The sequence below is a fragment of the Vanessa tameamea genome, chromosome 15, assembly GCF_037043105.1.
Source record: "Vanessa tameamea isolate UH-Manoa-2023 chromosome 15, ilVanTame1 primary haplotype, whole genome shotgun sequence".
Classification (NCBI taxonomy): Eukaryota; Metazoa; Arthropoda; class Insecta; order Lepidoptera; family Nymphalidae; genus Vanessa; species Vanessa tameamea.
In genome coordinates, this window is record NC_087323.1 from 3,264,068 (window position 1) to 3,286,202 (window position 22,135).

The 22,135-nt window shown below is 29.6% G+C and overlaps 2 protein-coding genes across 2 annotated transcripts in view; one reads left to right on the forward strand and one right to left on the reverse strand.

The window, feature by feature from the left end:
- Positions 1–1,777: 1,777 nt before the first annotated feature.
- Positions 1,778–9,845, reverse strand: LOC113399180 (mitochondrial genome maintenance exonuclease 1-like). The gene is made up of 5 exons (XM_026638260.2): positions 9,567–9,845; positions 8,772–9,239; positions 4,979–5,192; positions 3,949–4,294; positions 1,778–3,526 (listed from the first exon to the last, which is right to left on the reverse strand). The coding sequence occupies exons 1-4, from the start codon at positions 9,757–9,759 to the stop codon at positions 3,958–3,960; spliced, it is 1,212 nt and encodes a 403-aa protein (XP_026494045.2). The 5' UTR covers positions 9,760–9,845; the 3' UTR covers positions 1,778–3,526; positions 3,949–3,957.
- A 1,069-nt stretch (positions 9,846–10,914) lies between these two features.
- Positions 10,915–22,135, forward strand: part of LOC113399178 (connectin-like) — a 61,629-nt gene continuing 50,408 nt past the window's right edge. The window contains exon 1 of the mRNA XM_026638255.2: positions 10,915–11,199. The gene's annotated coding sequence lies outside the window, so the exon portion shown is untranslated. The remainder of the gene's footprint in view (positions 11,200–22,135) is intronic.

The window sequence follows — 22,135 nt, forward strand, 5'->3', positions numbered from 1 at the left end:
ATTCCAGCATAGGGCGGAAAATATATAATGATGATCTCAAGTCGGAACTCATCACTCAAGCACAAGTCCTATGTTGTCAGTCGTGCTGTCCTTGAGCCAGGTATATCTAGATCATTACCGTGTAGGACGCCGTGATGTCGGCGTGACCAGCGTAGAGGGCCAGTGTGGATGAACGTGCAACAAGGATTTCGTCAGTGAAGTAAATAACAAAGAATCATATTCCTCAAGTGTTCATCGGATAGTCTTCAGCCACTATCGAGGCGGTATAGTGATACGAAATTGGCTCAGTCTTCTTTAAACAAGTCTCGTAACGTGTCGGCCCCAATCTGGTTTCCGATAGGGCCGTTCGATTATCGACGCGATCTTGCGCGGTCACTACGCGATTTTATGGGACACTTTTACACCATAGTCTGGTCCCCTACCTGCAAGCAATCGTCGGTGGTTCCTTACGTGTCAGATTAGTTTCTTACATAGAAAAACACGGCACGAATACCCAGAGTGAGGTGAGCGGAGTGATTCCACGGGTATCAATTTTCGAGCTCTGTTATGGAACCTCCCGTACGACTTAGTTCTGCATCTTGATTTCCGATGAAAGTAGTAGCGCCGTTTGTTTTGCGGGTGACACGTTGATGTTGGCATCGGGGGAGAATTTCGAGAGAACCAAAGTGCTCAAGATCTGTGCATTGGACCTTCAGATTATAATACTTAGGCGTTTTGGTTCTTTAAACTGTTTAGGATTAGGAAATCATCGGACTCGGATGCCTGTATTGGTCATTTAAACGTCCAGGTGACCAAGTACACGGCGAAGCAGATCATGGTCCGCGAGGTTGAATTTATCCTTGCGTAATTTCCTTTATGGTAAACGCAAACGCAAGACCGTCATGGTCCAGGAGACTGCGGAGCGAGAACAGGAAAAGACTGATCTTATAATTAATGAGAATTTTTAGAAGTACGTCATGTTCTAAAAACGAAAAAAACTTGTCGCTGTTTTAATTATGCTTTTAAGTAATATTTTATAACATAAATGTATTTAGTAAAGATAATATTTGCACAGTACGTGAGGTACTGAGCCTATCCGATTGGTAGATAGATTTAACTTTTTATTATTGTTGAGTATACATCTATTCGCGCGCTGTAGAGGGGCGTGCCAAACCACATTTAATTATAGTCGTTAAGTGTTAAGTACGTTAATATAATCTCATTTGAAATTTTTTACTGTCTCTACACACACATTGTTAGTCATCTCACGCACAGTAAGACATCTTAAGCACGAGTGTCACTAACACTAATGTACGCCAATATTTATGAAACGTTGAAGGGCGCGCTATAAGAGTGTTTTAATTAATTGTTTTATAATAAAATATACCAATAAAAATTAAATAAAAAAAACATCCTTTTTTGTAAATACTTTAATAGCTGACATTTTATAACAATAACAACCTAATTAAATTAGATCACAAAATGAGTCGGCGAAGGGCACAGTCTTTCAAAATGAAATAGACAGAAAATTCGCTTCAATTAATGTTTTTCTGATAGACGAGAACATTTGATATTATGTTTATACAATATTTTAACATAATGAGTGTCACTATTTATGAAACACATATAGTAAAGTATTATTTATAATAAAATTATAGACAGCTGTTATCAATCTACGTTCTAACTTTTGTTAGTTAGTCATGAATCACATAGAAAATGTTACTAACATTGATCTATAGAACGGACAGGAATGATAACTATTGTTGTAGTATATTGAAGCGATAATAAGAAAACTGACTAGTTGTTAAAGATTTATTTGGCATACTAAAAACACTTAACATGAAATAAAAAGAATTCGAGAAATAATGAAAACCCATCATTTTGTAATGAAAAATGTTTATATCAAATTAACATAATAAGATGTGGCAATTGTTGTTTTTGATAAGCTTTCATAAATACCACGATAATAATGCCCGTAAACAATTATTTTCCCTTTACATCGATAAGATAGTATTACAGTTTTACTTGTATGAAAAAAAAATTGTTTCGTATTTTTTTTTCATTCATTAGAATTTATTTTAATTATTTAAAAAAAAAGTTTTTGTACTACATTAGATTAGATAAAAAAAAATTAACAAACGCGAAAAAAAACTAGTCAAAACATTATTTATTATTAATTAATTTAAATAACAATAATTTACAAAAACGACCAATGCAATGCGTTGCTATAATATAAAGACTTAACCATAATAAATACAGACACTTAAATATTCACCAATTAGTTTCTTAAGGTTCCAACACACATGTATGTCTTAGCATAGTTCAAATGCTAAATTATATATAGGGAGTATCAGAAGTATACATAAAAGATACTTTTAAACATTAAAAAAATAACTTTGGTATATAATAATTAGTTATTACGATTCACATGTATGTATGTAGTAGTTCAATTTAGCAAATTATTAATTTACTTAGGAAATAAGATACATATGTAATAAAATTTTACGCACTACATATTCACTTTTAAGCTAGGACAATTAATAAAGTTAAAATTATATTTAATAAGAACATTTAACAACCAGCATACTCATAGATTAAAGCAATACAGATATAATTATATTATACTTCTATCATATAATTTTAGTGTACATGTGTTTTGGAGCCTTATAACTTCACATTACTCCGCTTTGAACTTCAAGCTTCAGTTGGTACTCACTCTTCCTCTAACAACATTCTAAGATAACAACATACCCAATAACAATTCCAGTCTTTACCTCAGCCACCATTGACAAATTGTCTTATTTTTGTAAATATTAAACTATTCACGACAGAAACAATAATTGCAATATTATGGTGTAAAACATATATTCATGTCATGTTTCTTTACCATAACTGTTAAACAACTAACTTAACAATGTTTTGTATTGATTTTGACTTTATAAGGCATTGAAAAGCACAAATATTCCAGTGAAAACGTGAAACATACCTTATATCTGAGTGATATTTAAATAAGTTTCGAAATAGAAGGCAAAAATTCACCTTATTCATTAATGCCCATGGAACAAGCAATTTCATTTTCCACTGAGTTGAAAACTTAAGTATATGGATCAAATAAAGATATGTTAATATAATATTTCTATAACAGCTGAATTAGAACTACAAATGTAAGGAAAATATAAGAACTGGAATTAATAAATGCATTCACGCTAGAAATGTCATTAGCAATGGAACTTTTTTTTTTAATTTTCTTTTATAATAATTGACCACAGAATATACTAGTTACATTACAAACAAATATTAGATAGCTTTTTTTATGCAGTGCTTGTGAAAATTTAAAGAAACTTATGATCATTTCGTAAATATTATGAATGTCATATTTTCCTTCAAATATTGGCATATCACATGTGCTATTTTATTCAAATAAATGGTAACATTTGTATGTAATGTACCGCATATTATTCCTCAATCTAGTGAGACTCCAATTTCGAGGTTTTTTTGTTTCGATTATCTTGTAGATAAGATCCAACAGGTGATTGATGAATTGTCTCTGTAAAATATTAATTTACTGATTAAGGCGAATGTCAAGGTTATTTTTATCGAGGCGATAACCGAACTAATATTTTGTTTTTCGTTTTTTAGTTTGTAAAAATATAATTGGGGGCGGTTCAGAATACGGCCGCTTTAAAGTATGTGGAACGGCGGGTGGGGGATATTTTCGCCTATTCCCCAGTGTTAATACTATATTGCCTAAAGCTGAGAGATGCTGCCAAAAACAATATTGTCAATTACAAATAAATAATTTAATAAACATATTGATCAATAGAGTTTCATTTCTTCAAATAATTTGAGTAAAACTTAGCAAACGGTTAAATTATATCTGCTACATGCATTATTTTATTTTGTCCCATAGTAAAGATTAATATGACAAAGAATGGTTGTTAAAATATCTCTGTAATAAATTACAACTACCTTAAATTATTAGAGTTTCCCAATTTCCTCCTCGAACGACCGTTTCCCACCCTTCAAAATCTTCTCTGAATCATTGCTATATTTCTCCATATACTCTTCCAGTCTGATCAACCATTGTGCCCAATGTTCTCTAAGCTTATCCGTTGATAGATGGAATACATCTGCCTTAGAACCATCTGTGTAAGCTATGACTAGTAAAGCGTCTCTTACGTTGAAGTGTTTGTAATTCAGATCATTGCATACTGCACCAAAGTAAGCTGCCAACTGGACAGGATTGTCGTATGTCATTGCTATCGATTTTCGTGGCTTGTCTGATTTTTTCCATTCAATAAGTGTTGGTTTTTCTCTGGAATATCAAAGAAATATTATATGCTTATTTAATAACAACTGGGTGGTAGATCATTGTGTAAGTAGTGTGATATGGGTTGGTACCACCCACTCATCATATTTTCTCCTTAAAAACAACAATGCTTAGTTTAATTTATTTCAATTTTAAAGGTAAGTGAGCCTGTGTAACCACAGACACAATGTAACATTGTAGTTAGAAAAATTGCTGGTACATGCACAATGTAACAAATAATGTAACAAGTAATGGTTAACATTTCTTACACTACCAATGTCTCTGGGTCGTATTGACCTAATCAGATAGTGTTCAATTAGATAGCTCAATTGCCACCATGAGAATTGACACAGATATATTTCATTAAAAAGGGTTTACACTATGTAGGTAGTTATAACTTGCCACAAGATGATGCTTCAGTATTTTATCTTCTGTATCGTTCAACTAGTAAAAATAACAATAATTATATATTGAATTGACAACACTTGTAGGATGCTTGTCACCTAGCGTGTGTTAGCATTGCACAAATAAAAATTTGTACATTAAAAATATTTTACTACATGTAATATATAGTATATTTAAATTGATAGTTACTCTTACGAGTTGTGTTAAAAGGCAGACATACAATAAAACAAATTATATGTTATATTGTTGCATTGGATTAATTATTATTATAAAAAATACACTTACTCATAATCAGCAATAGCATCAAATACTCCACGGTATTTCAATACAGGGTGTATTACATTAGATTCTATCGCCTTCGGTGAAGATATACTTTTCAATACCTCCGCGACGGACAACCAGACACCTTCGACATCTTTTTCTATACGTAGTTGGTTCCTTGGTTGCGTGAAATATGTTTTCAGGGTATTATGAAATTTTGTGCCGGATGCCAATTGAGCTGTAAAATAAATAAATAATATGTAAGGATACAGAATATCTCTAATTGTAATTAAAAAATATATCATGATATATGTAGGCAGACAAGCAAATGGGCCACTTAATGGTAAGTGGTCACAACCGGCCATAGACAATGGCGTTGTAAGAAATATTAACCATTCCTTACATCGCTAATGCACCACCAACCATGTAACCCAAGTTGTGCATCCCTTGTGCCTGTAGTTACACTAACTCACTCGCCCTTCAAACGGGAACACAACAATACTAAATATTGCTGTGACGGTAGAACATCTGATGAGTATCTACCCAGAACTTAGTTAGGGCTTGCACAAAGTCCTAAACACCAAGTAAATAATATCACAACCTTTTTTTAATATTGTTGTATATTGATTAAAATTGCAATTCAATTTAGCACACCAAGTCAAATAATTATAGCCATAATAGGTATTTGAATAAGATACAGTTTATTACATATTTATAAATGAATTCAATTCATATGTCATTACCATTATTTGGCCATGGTTGTATTCAAAGTTACAGTACGCAAATGACTCATGGTCATAAGCTAAGGTCACTTTTACTTGACTAGTTTTAGCTGGTATGTCAATTATTTATTTGAATAACCTTCTATGTAAATACTCTGTCTCTGTGTTTTGACTCTCCTTGAAAAACTTCTTATAGAAAACTAGCTGAACCTGCGTCTTCACACGCGTAAAATACAGATTGTCATTTTGTTGAAAAAAAGAAATTTTAACACTCAAAGTTGTTATCTACTAACTCATATCTATTCCTATTTTAATAATTTTATTGTGAAGTTGATAAAAACGTTAAATTCACACCTATGATTAAATATCTACTAAGATAATTTTCTACACAAATGAATTTACACTACAAAATTCTTCAAAAGTTAAGATTACATAATTTATTCAGTTTAATCCCTATTTAATTGAAAAGAGATTCAAAAAACACTTGATTAATTGTTATTTGTACTAAAAGCCTAAATATTAGTGTTTACATTTCTACCATGACAAAGTATGAAAACACCATATGGGGACCTACAATATATTTCAACCCTAAATACCCTTTATGATAGTATTTTGTAACTTTTTTGTCATCATAGATATATAGTCATCTTAAAAATTGAATAAATTGCATATAATCATTACCTTACCAATTTAACACCGTTTGAAGGAAAGAAAATACAAATAAAAGGTAGCATATATCCATCCTTGGGATTCAAGATGGTTTTGTATGAAATCTCATCAAAATAGCGAAAGGGTAACAGACAGAATTACTTTATTCGCATTTATAATATAGTGTAGAATAGATGTAAAAATGAAACTTGCTCTTGACCTTTGTTTTGATTTATAAATAAAAAAAAAAAATAACAGCCATGACAATTTGATTACTGATCTTCTATGTAAAGAAATATACATAAAAAAGAATAGAAATCAAGTCATGTTATGATGTATCATAAAACTAACAAGAAACAACTTTTAACAAATTAATCTCTTTGTAATTTCCTAATATATTTAACCTTAATATAGTTATTATAAGAGGTAATTGATATTTGATTGATACTCTTAACATTATTCGTATTAGATTTTAAAGTGCATGTTAAAGAGATCATAATGGGTGTTTTCGTATATTTTATTACCATATTTGAAAATTCAACAGAATGTTTGTACAAGTGCATGTTGAACATGTGATTGTTCCCGATATAGAGTAACATTCTATAATATTATGAAAGTTATTAAACTTTTAAATAGCATTATGTGAAGTACAACATGACAAAAGCAATAAAATGATGCTAGATTTATATTTATATTAATAAATACACTATTCAATAGGAAATTAAGGGAACAAACAGTTATTTTTATTAATAAATGCACAAATTCTGATTAGTGTTTGTGTTTAACCAATGGAAAAAAAAATTGAAGTCTATGTCAATTTATTTTTTTTGTAGAAAAAGTATTTTAATTTCTGTAAAAATCTAGTGACGAGTATCAGAGACAGACAATCATACACTTCAATAAGTTCCAGCAAATGAATTGCAATTCCTGATATATTATTTAAGTAGGCTTTTTTTGTTAATTTTCTTTTTATCTTTATGAAATTATTTGATATTGTTTATTTAAAGTCACCTTATAAACAGAAATAATTATTCTAAGTTTGATTATTATTTAGTTTGAATTTGAAGTTATCTTTGTTAGTGTAAATTTGTTTATCAAAGAAATATATTGATTCATAAAATATTATCTCAAGTATTCTTATTGAAATTAAATACAATAAAATGTAGCTTTTATCTACTAACTGTATATTTATATAGTAAATAATTTTAAGTGTAACTATTCAAAATAAAAATTAAAAACATTGTAATTTATTCATTTAATATACACAATAAGCACATATCCTATGCACTTATTGTGTATGTCATCAACATCTGGATCATATTTTAGATAGTAAAAGGTATAACCATTGATCAAAAGTGGAAATAACAATGAAAATATGATTAGCTATGTAATTAATACGGAAGAGAATTAAAAGGACCTGTAAGCACTGTTGATTATGTTAAACATTAAATTTTACTAAAATAATGGTATATACAACAGTTTATATGGTTCCTTTATAATAAACTAGTGGGTCTAGTCTAGTGGTGGGAAACTTCGCGTTTATTCAAAGGATTTTTTAGGAATATTGAAACCTATGGCAGATTTTGTTTTAGTTTTAATTTCATTGTAAACTGCAAGTCACTCATTCCCATTTGGCGTTAAAATGATGAAACTTTATATAAATTAAATTTATAATGTCAAATAGAATACATTAGCTCAGTTAGAATTAGAGTTTGTTATTTGAGATTGATTTTGAGAATTGAGACTGTGTTTTTCTTTTTTTTTATATATAGCACTGCTGTCTAAGTCGGTAACATTTTTTCACTCTCTTAAAATAAATTCTTTGTTAAATTGTAACAATGTAGCAAATTGCAATCAAGAATCCTATTTAATTTTCTGTACATCTACGTCAGGAGCTCTTCAAAATAAGACCATAATCATTTTTTAATGTGCAGCTATCGTCCCATAATGACAATATTAATATATAAGAGATTTATAAGTATTTTTGTCAAATACTACTAATACTGATCAAAACCTTTGTATATATATAATTTCAAACATTGTTCAACGCTGATCATATAATACTTTTACTATATATTATATCTTTAACATATAATGTGACTGAGTCTCCTTGCCAAGTAATATACAGTGCAATGTCCTGTCTATATATCAATATAACTTTTAAACTCATAGCTGACTGGCCTAATGTAACTAAGTATTTTTAAACAATGTCTCTTAATAGATTTTTGGCTAATTACTGGAAAGAAATGTATCAGTGTAAACAACATAATACTATAAAATAACTTAGTATATATGAACATAGTATACATTAATATAGTAGAATATGGCATCAATTGTCACTTCCAGAAGTTAAAAAAAGCAAATTACTTAATTTTGTTAAAAACAGTCTGTAAATTTTAACATATGTTTCTTTATGATAACACATTAAATAAAGCATTTTTACATACCTTGATAAAATGTATTAAATTCTTCCAACCCCATTTCTTCTATTCTTTCTTTCTTCCATTTATCTAATGATTTTCTTGACTCTTCGGTCATTGTTTTGTTTAATATTAAAGTAACAGATGGGTATTGTTGGGCATAATCATTCTGGTGTTGTTTAATTTGGAGAATTTTGTCCTCACTGACGTACCCAGGTTGTGCAGCTGAACTGCCGGTTGCATTGTTCACTACAAATGTCTTTATACCCCTGACAGGTGTTCCATTAAATAAAACTCCCACTAGATTAAAACAAGTCCTCGTATTTTGCCACATAGTGTGTTTAAAACTTTTTACACTCCTAATAGCACTGATGTATCTTCTATTAGCACAAAGGCTCTGATTTACTACAGCATCTTGTCTCGTAACGTCGATAAACTTTTGCGTACTTTCATTCGATGCGGTCACTTCGTTGTTTTGATGTGGTCTATTTTTAGCTAAAACAGATAATTTTATAACTGCAAAAATGTACATGAGTATATCACACGGCGCTAAAAGTCATATGATTACATACGAGATTTGTTCACACGCTTCTGGTATTTAAGACGCACATCGTATATTTACTTTACTTTAGAAACATTAGAACGTAATAAGTCACTGCGTTGTATAAATGTATAATTAAAGATTTATCATGAAGGGTAACCAACACTACAATGACAACTAAAAGGCAATATAGAAAGTTGAAATATTTATTTTACAAGGTTACGATGCACAGCAAAATGCCAAAAATTAAAATAATCGATTTGCTTAAAGTTTAAACTAACCTTCCTTTTTCAATCTACTTTTTTTTTGCTTATTCGTTTCTAATAGGGGCCCAAAGAGTTCCTTATTTTCTTTATTAAATTGCTTTAATTTATCCGCTGGTTTCAAGTATGAAACGGGTTTAACTACTTTATATCTGACACTTTGTTTTTCTAAAAATGTTTTTAGACTTGTAATAATTATTGGCCGAAGCATAACGAGGCGATAAAGTAACTCTTAATGAATATTATAAAGAAATGACTTCCTATAAAATATAATTAAAAGAAATACTTATTGTCAAAATGCAAGTTATTGTTTTTATTTTCAAATTAAATTATTCTACAACCCATAAAATATAACCCACTGTTATCAATAGTCAATACCTATTTTTTAGATGTTTATGGAATAAGTTTTTAAGTTTAAAATGTTTAATTAATGCACAAAATATTTAAATAAAATTAATAATTTATTCACAAGTACGATGGGCACCCAATAAACCAATTCTACTTGGTTTGTCTCTTTCAATTTAAAGTGCTCTAATGAAGACAACTTTTATTTATATACAACTTTTATATATATAGCAGTGGAAAGTGGAAACTGGAAGAAATTGAGAAAAGAAAGATTAATTTTATTAGACTTAAAATTTTATATTTCATAGACCATATTTTTATATCAAAACGAATATTTGATAAATTTTTAACGTGCAAGAACATATTTTAATTAACTTGATTTGCATTTTTGCAAAAACAAAACGCTTTTCATACAACAACAGAAAACAAATTGTGAAAATAAACTATTTGTGGGATACAGCAACTCATATTTTTAAATACAACTTTTTTAGTAGTTTTTGATTTTATTTTTTCACAATTTATTTAGTGAATTTTGAGTTAGACATCAAATTACTATCTAAAGTGATTTTCTTAAGTATCGTTTTAGGTTTGAAAATTACTGTTAGATTGTTAATTACGATGATCATAACAATTATATAACATTGATAATTATTAGAAAATATCCAACTAATTTCATTGTTGTATTATTCAGTCGTTTATTCGTGTGGTTTTCTATATTGTTAAGATAATATTTCTGCCATCTATCGGTACCTTTAAAAACAACAATAAATTGTACATGTACAGTAGTCCTTAAGTGATGTTTTATTCTACCGCTAGATAGAGTAGAAGATCTATTCGATCATGTAATTTAAAAAGATATGTGTTAATATTTATAAAAGTTAGAGTTATTCATTATTAATATTATATTTACAAATTATATTTCTTTGTTATTATAAAACTCTAAAACTAATTAAACATATGATCCAATTATTGTCTTGTAGTAGTTACTGTTATCTGTGACAATTAACAATTTGGCGGGAAATATAGATAGAATAGAGCTCGTTGTAAAGACGCAGGCGCGAAGCCGGTAAAGAACTATGGGCATTTGAAAAAGCCGGCTGTCAGCTGTGTGGTGGTCTGAATGACAAAGTTTATTCATTGAGCATGAGCGAGTGTTCGTAAAAGTATAGCGAAACTCTTTCGTAAAAAAATACATTTATTAACTGCATATGAAATTATTATATCAACAAAGCGCTTAAAATAATGTAACACGGACTGTGAAGGTGAAGTGAAAAATTGCGACGAATTTTAGTGAACAATTTCAAAGGTAAGCAATTTTTTTGTATTTTTTTATAATAAATAAATATTATTTCACGTACATAAAAAAAATATTGTTTCAATAAATTTTTCGGTATATAAAGAAATTTATAAATTATTATAATCGTGTTGATGTCTAAAAAGGTATTACTTTTGCAAGTTTTCAAAAATTAATAGCGAAGTCTTTCTCACTCAGTTCGTTGGTTTTTTTTATTTTGTATATTTACTTTATTTTAAATAAAAAAATCTGAATAAATTTTATATATTTTTTAAAGTAATGCATTTTTTAAAGGTTTACCTTTTAATAATCATTGCTAAGCTATTCTGCAATAAAAATAAAAAATATTATCAAATTTGTTTTCTTTCGAAATATTTTATTAAATCAGCCTCATTCGGTCATTTACTAAACTTATGTTTATTTTTTTGGGTTTTTGTTGCTACTCTTTTTTTTTTCAAGTAGCAATAAAAATACCTCTTATAATTAAAGTCCTATAATCATAAGAGGTAATAATAATAATTAAAGTCTTATAACAAAAATATAAAGATTTTCTTTTATATCATCATGGCCCTATTATGTGTATATATACAAATATGTTATACGTTATTATTTTAAACTCTCGCATCTATATATTTTTTTGGAATATAATCATTGAAATCTATGAAACCTAAATCAGTCAAACCGTGAAATCAGAAAAAAATGAAGTATATTTTTCATAAATTCATTGTATTTCAATTTAGCGTTGATTAGAATGTGTAATAATTATTTTTTTCCAATTATAAACACTTTTGCATGGTTTGTTAAACCATAAGGCAGAGAATATATAAATCTGTATAAAATAATCACTAGTTCCCGAATACGTGGTTAAAATTATTTCTCATTTCATGTGCATATGAGTAAAAGTCAAAATTCTTAAACTTTCTCAAACAAAAATTTTCTATTCTTTATTTATTTCATGGACTTATTATTTAAACAAAAGAATCAGAATTCCATTCAATAATAAAATTCAGAGGACCATTTTACATTTATCAACAACTAAATTTAAAATTTACCTAAAAATAGTAGGTATATACCCATAATATGTATGACTTATTTTCTCGACTTTTGAAAATATTTCAGAACCGTCTACTTAAAATTGTTTTAATTTTAAATATAGATAGACTTCTTTAGAAATTTTTAAAGCCTGTTTCTTATCTAAGGGTAGAATTTCAAAAGATTTCTACGAGTTTACTTCATAAAAAAATTCTTATTCTACGAGTTCATCTTCCTCGCTTCGTAGTATCAGTTCAGTTTCACTTCTAAGTAACTATCAAATTCTGAAAAATATGAGAACGATTTTAGTATGTTTCTAAAAGTCTTATCGATTCTAAACTGCAGGTTATATGAGATTTGGATGGGGTTTGAAGATACAATAATTGGTACCAAAGCAGATTTTATGTTTAGGAATAGATAATATAGATAATATTTATAATAGAATTTAAAAAAAATTCTCAAATTATAAGAAGAGAGAAAGAGTCAAATATTTCCAATATTTATATGTTACAACAGTAATAATAAATAAAAAAAAAAAAACAAATATGTTAGTGTGTTTCATCGTATTTTATACTTCAACATCAACATCGTCGTCTCCTTTTTGGGCGATAAGTAAGAGTAAGTAAATTAATAAGTAAGAGTAAGTATTTATGAATCAAGCGATCGATATACTTATTATATCGACGGACCGATTGTGTAATATATAAAAGAGAATAAGATTTGTTCGGAGGATAATTGTCCTTCAGCCTGATTACTAAAAAGTGAATAAGTGAAAATGTTAAATATTATTATGAATATACACGATATATATTCGTTTCCAAAATCGCCCACATATACTCGTATTTTTATATGTACATTGTACAGTCACAGCAAAAGTACTGTAAGAACAAATAAGTATTTTTAATAACGAGATTATTTCATAAACATACGCTACAATGTATGTAGTTTATCCAACTTTTCTGGATTTACTGAATATTTTTATCGTAGTCGGGTTTTAACTTCTCATAACTTTAGAGCTTGTTTTACTTCAGCATCAACGTGATAAATTCATTCCCGGCTTTCGTGCTGCTATCCGCAGCGGTAATGTATTCCATGCAAATAAAATGACATTCCAAATTGAATTTAAAGTGCTTTAACATGTGAGTCAATTTGCTTTAAACGTTTTTTGAGATAAATTTTAACTTGTAACAGGGCTTGTTCTAGTGTATTTGAGTAGTCAAACACTGACGAACATTTCCGTACGTGGTCACAAAGTAAAAGCTTTAAAGCAGATACAATTTGTTCAAATGCTGTAATATAAAATTTAAAATGTATGTTATAGTTTTTCAGTATTACTTTTATCTTTAAAACAGTATATAAAACAAATACTGTAGTCTATTTTCTTATCTTCACAAACAGATGGAAATATCTATGATTCTGATTATAATAATAATATTTATTTTTCTTTTGAACTTGTGTAAATCTTGATTTTTGCGTACTACGAAAAATTATAATTTCTAACCAAAGTTCAGTATACCTATTCTGTAAGAACAAGCTTGAAATTAAATACAGAATACAACCGTGAATTATTAGAAAGTAATTTGCGACATTGGCTATAAAACTATAACATTAAATAAAATAAATAAATAAATAAAATCACTGTAAGCCGATTTTTAACATTTCACATGTAAGATACTAAGCGAGTTTTCAAAGAATAGCACTGTAGATCCGGCTTAGTCCGTCTGAGTTTTTGAAGAGCTAAATTTGTTCTTGTATTTATTTCTTTACATCGATAAAGTAAAACATTCCAACGTCAATTTTATGCTTTGGAAGAAAATCTGAGATATAATATACAGGTAATATTGAGTATATAAATAGTACTCGGATATTTATTTACATATGAATTATTAACATTAAGTCCTTAAATAAAAATAGTTACTGCATAAATATTGACCGCGTGCAATGGTGGCAAGAATGCTAGCAACATTTCCCCGTTGAATCGTAATTCTGATCCTCTGGGCAAAAAATGAACCAGCCATCCCGTCACCAGTGGAGGCAATAAGGCGAGGTGATATACTTTTAATTAAACTTTTTGCACTATTACTCCAAGGGCCAAGTGATTCAACAGCAAATGCGACCAAAAGTATTTTGACATAAGACACATATATAAATATATAATAAATACATGGCAGATGTTATATTAACAGTCGTAATTATTGGTGGTCAAACCAAATATGTTATGTACTCTTTCGACAGATAGCTGCTATTTCTGTACATAGCACGCCTTTTATACAGAAATGTTGTAAACCTCAAAATGCACATATTGGTTTGATAATGACGATTTGTCCATAATCCATATTTACTGGAGTGGCAATAGAGCTTAACATCTTTGCTCAGCGTTGAGACATTTATGGCCTGTTATATCTAGCTTACCTATGCTGATATACATTGTAGTATTTTCAGTTGTGTTATGTTATATGTATAATGTATTATAAGAGGAGTAAAGATAAACAAAACGTTACATTTTCATGTCCCATGTGATTTTCTAATAGCTCTGATATATTATGTACTACAAACAGTTCTTTCAGTATATATTTATTTATAATACAATATTGTTTTACTATCCACTTAAATTTACATTCCAAAGTCCTGATAACAACAGCCGACATTCAAAGGGCCATTTTTTCTTGAAATCATACTATTGTACAAGATCTCAATATTGCGTCAATTTAATGTCAAAGTTGTTTACTTGTTTATATTCCTTGATTGATTTTAATAGGCTTAAGGCTATAGACATAATAAAGGTTATTCAAAATAACCTTAATTATTTAATCCATCTACAATCCTAATTTAATATATTAGCTTGTTTTAGTAACCGACTTAAAAAAAGACAAAGTTCTCAATTCGACTTGAAATTTTTTTTTCAGTTGGTCACATTAAAAATTGAATTCAAAAATACCAACCTTAAGCGTGAAAAAAAGCGAGATGAAATTTTTAGTCGAATTTTATTTATAATTTATTTTCTCAAAATTGATTTGATGTCGGTTTTTTTCCAAAAATTTTATATTATCATTGTCAACAGTACGAAGTGCGTAAACGTTTCTCAATTAGTTGAATGAAACGGGTTTAAAAGGCAGTTGCAGGATTTGACCCACGCATACAGACAAATAACGAAAGCTTGTTAGTTGTACTTAGAAACAACACCCAATTTTCGAAGTATATTTTTGTATGGGACACGTACGCGTCTCATTTCATATTTGCTAAATCACTTTTTTATGGTATAGGTTGGCGGACGAGTATATGGGCCACCTGATGGTAAGTGGTCGCCACCGTCCATAGACAATAGCGCTGTAAGAAATATTAATCATTCCTTACATCGTCAATGCGCTACCAACCTTGGGAAATAAGATGTTATGTCGCTTGTGCCTGTAGTTACACTGGCTCACTCACCCTTCAAACCGGAACAAAACAATAGTGAGTTCTGTTGTTTGGCGGTAGAATATATACTTCTCTGTCTGACGTCATCTCACAAGCAACATTCTTTCCAGCCATATCGTCTTTCACACAATCCATCCATCGTTTCTTTGGTTGTTCTCTTCCTCTATATCCATCCACGTCCAAGCTCAAGACCTTCCTCACAACATGGTCCTCATTCCTCCGCATAACATGCCGGTTACCGGCCCCATTTGATAGCACTTGATAGTAATTTGACATTAGATATAATTAAAGCATTTTGACTAAAATCAATTTAGTAGGTTTGACAGATAAAAAATTATGTTTCAACTTATACTACTACTATTTATTATTTCGATTAATCAGAAGAATTGTAACAATATAATATTTGAAACAACATGATTGAACGAAAACAAATAATAATCTAATATTTAAGAGTAAAACTATTTCTTTACCTGATATTGGATAGTGATATTGATAGTTAAGTACATTGACTGGATAGTCAAACGTCGTTTCAGAAAAAAAAACGTCACCAAAGTGAGTTAATTATTTTCAGAAGGCCACCCGTACAATTTCGATTAATTTTGTTAGTTAAAATCGAATGGTTTGACGGCGATTGTTTTAAAATATTATAATTTTATTATAATTTTTAGGTGAAATATTAGATATATTTAATACTTTATTTTTATGATAAATTAATAAATGTAATCACAGACAGAATCATTCTGTCATATTAATATTATAAAGTGAATTATATTGAAGAGAAGGTTTGGAGCTTATTCCATGACGCTTCTCTAATGCAGCGACGTTCAGGCTACTTCACAATGATTTCAATCACCGCTAATCACTGAATTACAAAAACAAATTAAGCATAACAAATTTCCGTTTGTTCAAATATTTTAACCAATGGGCTATCTCAGCATACATAAAACTGCTAATACAATTGATACTGTACAAAGGCTCTATCGTATTAATATGTTGTATAGCTTTTGCGATATAGCTTAATATACCGATGTAATCGAAGTGAAAATTGTAGGCCCAGATGTTTTCAAAGCGTAAGCTGCTACAACTATTACACAAAAAAAAAACTATATTTGTGAGATTCGTAAGTCTTTTCAAAATATCTTAAAAGATTAGCTTACTATCTCACGGGATAGCAATCTGGATTGACTGAAGTTCAGGTGCAGGACCAACATCATTACCAAATACTAAACTTCGGCTTCGGATTAATGCTACTTAGATTTTGCGGCAGTATAAGCAAACCACTACACCAACAAAGCAGCCATGTCTACTAAACAATATTGATGTAAAATTAGTAAGTTGTTAAACGTACAATGGTATCGTGCAAAATCTAGAATTGGATTTAGAAGTTCGGGTTAACTTTATCAAGTGCAATGCTTCGAACGCTTGAGGTAATGTTATTCGGTCTTAACGTTTAGAATAACTTTGTTCAGTTTATTCTATTTGGACAGCGAAAAGTATTTTTTAAAACGAAGAAAAAAACTATGTATGTGCAAATGTATATATTTTTAAACAATACAAAAAATATTTTTATTTTTTAAATATTAGTGAAGCATCTCGTAAAATGTTAATAGACTTCGTAAGTGAACTACTTCGCGACCTATATTTGGAGACACCATCCCTTCTGGTACTAAAGATCCAATTGTAATAGTATATTCCACAACAGAAAGATCGACAGATTACTTTAAACCATGAAACCTTAATATACATATGTGCTAAAATTCGATGTCTCGATTCAAATCTACAGTTGAATACTATCTAAAATTCTAGAAGTAAAATTTGTTTGATTAGTGCAATCTCTGGAACTAAAAATCCAATTCTAATATTTTTTTTAATTAAATTACATTTTTTTTTACATCGTTTTATTTATGAATACATTGCACCCGTGCAAACGCGGGGCGCGTTGCTAGTCTGCAATATATTATACAAAAAGCTGAGTGACCCTGAAACGTCGCATTGACAAAATTATTTAGAATATCCGTAATATCAATCAATACAAATAATTTATTTAAAAAAGTCGAGTAGAAAATATAAAAGAGTAGGTAAAAAAAGGTCTAAAAACTTTCACATGGACCATTATCCTTTCTTATCTAAAGAAATTTAAATAAATAACACAGACGAAATTGCGGACCACTTAAACCAACTGAATTTGTGTATTCTGCTATAAAACAAGTAAATATGCAAATCGTGACGTCATGAATTCGTCATTCCCGTAGGCGTAAACGGTGATATAATTAGCGTGTAACCATCAATTTAGAAAGGGCTTGTAAACAAACAAACATCGTTACTTCACTTTACTTACGTACTTACTCATTGTTTGTTCAACCTGATTAAAAACTTGTTGCTTACAAACTATTTAGATGTTCATTTGGATTTTGGAAGATTAAATTAACAACCCCGAGGAAACATATTGTTTTAACGTGTAACAAAATAACATTAAAAATACATTAAGTAATTATTTAAGGTTTAGTAGCTTCGAAAGAGACTTCATTTTGCGTCGGCCGTGTTAAATTTTAGGGATTGATGATAGTGAAATTGCGTAATATAATTTTGAGTTTATTTAGATTAGAAGGGTAGACTAATATCTGGGACATTTGACGATACATGTTCACTTGTGTCCATAAATACTAGCATTGCAAGAAGTACAAATTAGTTATTCATCGACTGATAAAACATAATATTTCTTTTATTTATAGTGACTAACTTACTGTTTAAACACAGAAAATAAAAAAAGTGCCCAACGCCGCTAAAGAAGTTTACATGTCAAAAATAATGTTTGGCGGTAGAATATATCATGAGCGAGTTGTTCATAATCAAATGGGCCTACGCCTTACTATCGGCGCAATAGGAGTTGCTGTAAGAGTCAAGATATTCGAATAGAACATATGAACAGAAGCATAAACAAGGACAACACTTAGTTTTTTAGTTTTGGTGAGTTTATAATTATATTTGTGATTATAATTCATCTCGTGTTCCGCTGTGAAGGATGACATTCCGTTCACACTAACCGTAAGACATTGGACCAGCTCGCTTTTACAAAGTGAGAAGATTTTTTTTTACTGAAATTTATCGTGTTTTCTTACGTTGACGACATTACCTTCCAACAATGTAATCATCATTGTAATTAATTAACAGCTTGTGATCGAAGTTAGTTCTAAGACCTAACATTTTTTACAGATTTCCCATATAATGCTTGTTAATAAAAATATTAGTTTTTATTAATAGTATTACTCTTATTGTATATATGTAATAGATGAATTTATTTTAACATAAAATATAATAGCGTATGAATAATCGTTTTGTGTGAAACGACCTCGATTCTGCTAGATTAGTATCATTTGCGAGATATCCGTTAGCGAGGTGTAGGATGCTGATGAGGTCGACTTGACCGTCAAAGGACATTTTACATCATAACTTGTCTACAGTGTTATCTAGTATAATTTGTCTTTTGTCTTTGACTCACAAGTGTATGTATTTAATACCACGTACTTTACATACATTTTGTTAGGACATGTGGGATTTTAAAAGTGACTTTAAATAATATGTACAATATTGAAGAGTAAATATATTTTTATTTATGTTCTATTTACTACTTTTGTTTTTTTTTTTTTATTTGTTATATAAAGATTAATATAATAATGCTATAAGAGTAGGTGAGAGTTTATTTCATACGTCATATTATAAAAAAGTAGAGAAGAACAATTGGAACTTATTGGAGCTACGCTGCTCTAATGCGGGTTGGTGGCTGGTTACACACATGCCAGAATTAGATCCGATAAAAGTAGGTTCAATACGAATATTTCATCAGCCGCGGAGCAAGAGATGAATTATAAACTATAACTTTAAAAAAAATGTATATGCTTGTGGCGGTTCAGTGACGCTTGCCTGAGTGTTTAGCCGCTGTATTTAGTACCTGCAAGCCCCCCCCCCCCCGTGTTACAGATGTCCATGGACGGTGTGGTCACTTTTCATCAGGTGTCATCCATAAAAACATGTATATTTGAGATTTTATTTACTATAGTTAATAGAATTGATAATAACCAATGATAGCATGAACTACTGCACTTTAAATGCAGTAATATAAACAAACAAACAAAAAGCCGCGAATGAGTGTGCCACCGCGATAAGAATTAAAAAGAATTACGCAATTAAATACATCCATTCATTGCACCGCAGCAGAGAATTTTAATTAAAAGTGTCCGTTATGGAACTGCTGGAATTTATCATGCATTCGTTTTCATGAATTAGCTTGACCGAATCACATAAAAAATAATGCGGGTCAATTTATCTCATATACATACATATAAACATTCGTGAAGGATTATGTACCTCCCCATTTTAATTTTATAATGATAGTAATGTGTGTTGATTTCCTATCGGCACGTATCGTAATACGATAGAAAATTTTTGACTTTTGATATCAGCCGAACGACGAAATTTCTCGTAAGAAAGTTTGGAATTTCGTTCTTTTAGTTTAGACTGTTCTATGTGTTGTCAAAAGTCAAAAATCTTTATTCAATATTGAAGTGTTACACTTGCTTATTGATAGTCAAAAATCTACCACGATGTGTATGACTATATAAAATGTATGTAAATTTCTATATTATTATTATTAAATTTCTATATATACAAATAAAAATTAAAAATAGTTACTGTATATATCGTGATTTATTATATATTTCTTCTTAAGTGATTCCGGTTAACGAAAGAAAATTATTATTAAAGATTTAAAAGGATAAAGTAGATTACGAGAAGGTCATTATAGGAAGGCTGGCATTATATGTTACTTGATATCTTTCGACCCAGACGGGATTGTTGTAAAAGCTCGTCTTGGAAGGAATCTCCCACAATATATTCTACCGCAAAACTATAAACACTATACTTGGAATTGTTGTCTCTTAGCCGGTTTAAAGGGCGAGGTACTTACATATAACATCTTAGTTCCTAATGTTGGTGGCGCATTGGCGATGTAGGAAATGGTTAATATGCCTCCAACTGATGGTAAGTCACCATCCAATGGTGATGACTTACCGTCAGTTGGCTCATTTGTTCGTCCATTTACCTATATCATAAAAAAACAAAGCTTAACTATTAAGTAACGAGTTTATTCACTAATCATTATTGTGAAGTGTATTAAATAATATATTACATTAGTAATTAAGTTGTTTTTTCTTTATGATGAAATTTCTAAGAAACTCGCTAGAACTAACTATAATCAATCTTTTGTCCTTTTACATAAAAAAATTTCTAGACTTTGACAAGAGAAAAAAATAAATAAACAAAAAGTCCGAGGTAGTGCTAGAACTTAACAAAGTCGTCGAGGATAGTTGGTAATTACTTCGGTTTCAAGTTACAGCGACGATACTTGGTAATTATAATAGACTTAATATCCTCTTAGTAAGACATTCACTAAGCTCAGCTTCATTATACGAGCAATCTACGGGGCGTTGGGTAGTTTCAGGAACATATATTAATAGAACGAAAACTATTCACGCAATTTTAGTTGAGATTCCAAGTGATTAAAGGTATTATTCTGTGACGAAAGAGCCAACTTCATTTTCATATGATTTACAAGATTATTCAACATCAGGGGATTTGAGGGTGAAATTTACGACTTTAATCGAACATTTGTTCATTAGTTCATATCCCGTGTGACCCCTTGAATGCTTGAGACGTCAAGTGGATACCGTTTTGGATATCTAATATTTTGTTCAAGTCACGTTTCTCACGGACTATAATACGAACTATCGTCTGTTTAGAATCAAGGAGTTTAAATAGTCATTTTCATAAATCTATTCATAGATTATGTATCATGCAATAATATAAATTCTTATTTAAAATATAGTAGTGTATATAAGTACAGTGAACGAGTAAAGAACTTTTTAGATGTTTTTTCGGAATGCCTACGGAAAAGCCCACGCCAGAATATATTGATCTTCTCTAGACAAACCGTATTTACTAAATTTATGTTAAAAAAAAACACTAACTTGTGTTAAATTTTGTTTTTATTCTCATAAAAATAAAAATATACTCATTTAAAATATTTTCTATAGCGAAAGTTTCGCTTTATATACTAGTATATTGTAATATATAACAAAAGAATAAATAATAATAATAATATTTAAAAAAGTTATGGAATAAGCCTTTAATTTTACACGTGCGAAGACAGGGCTTGTGAATAATTACGCTTAATTCCATTTTCAAAAATATCTGTTTATTTTGTTACATATCTCATTGCCTCGATCTTTTGATTCGAGAGAATGCTTTTACATTAGCTATTGGTCATATTCTTCTCGTCTTATAAAAATACGATTATAACAATGAATGTCCCGCAGAGTTTTATTGTGATTCTTACAATTAACTAAATTGAATAAGATCCTTAGAAAACCTTTATAGAAAGCCGTATCTATATTCAATAAAATTTATAATAAATACACCTTAAAGTAGTTATTATTACAATATT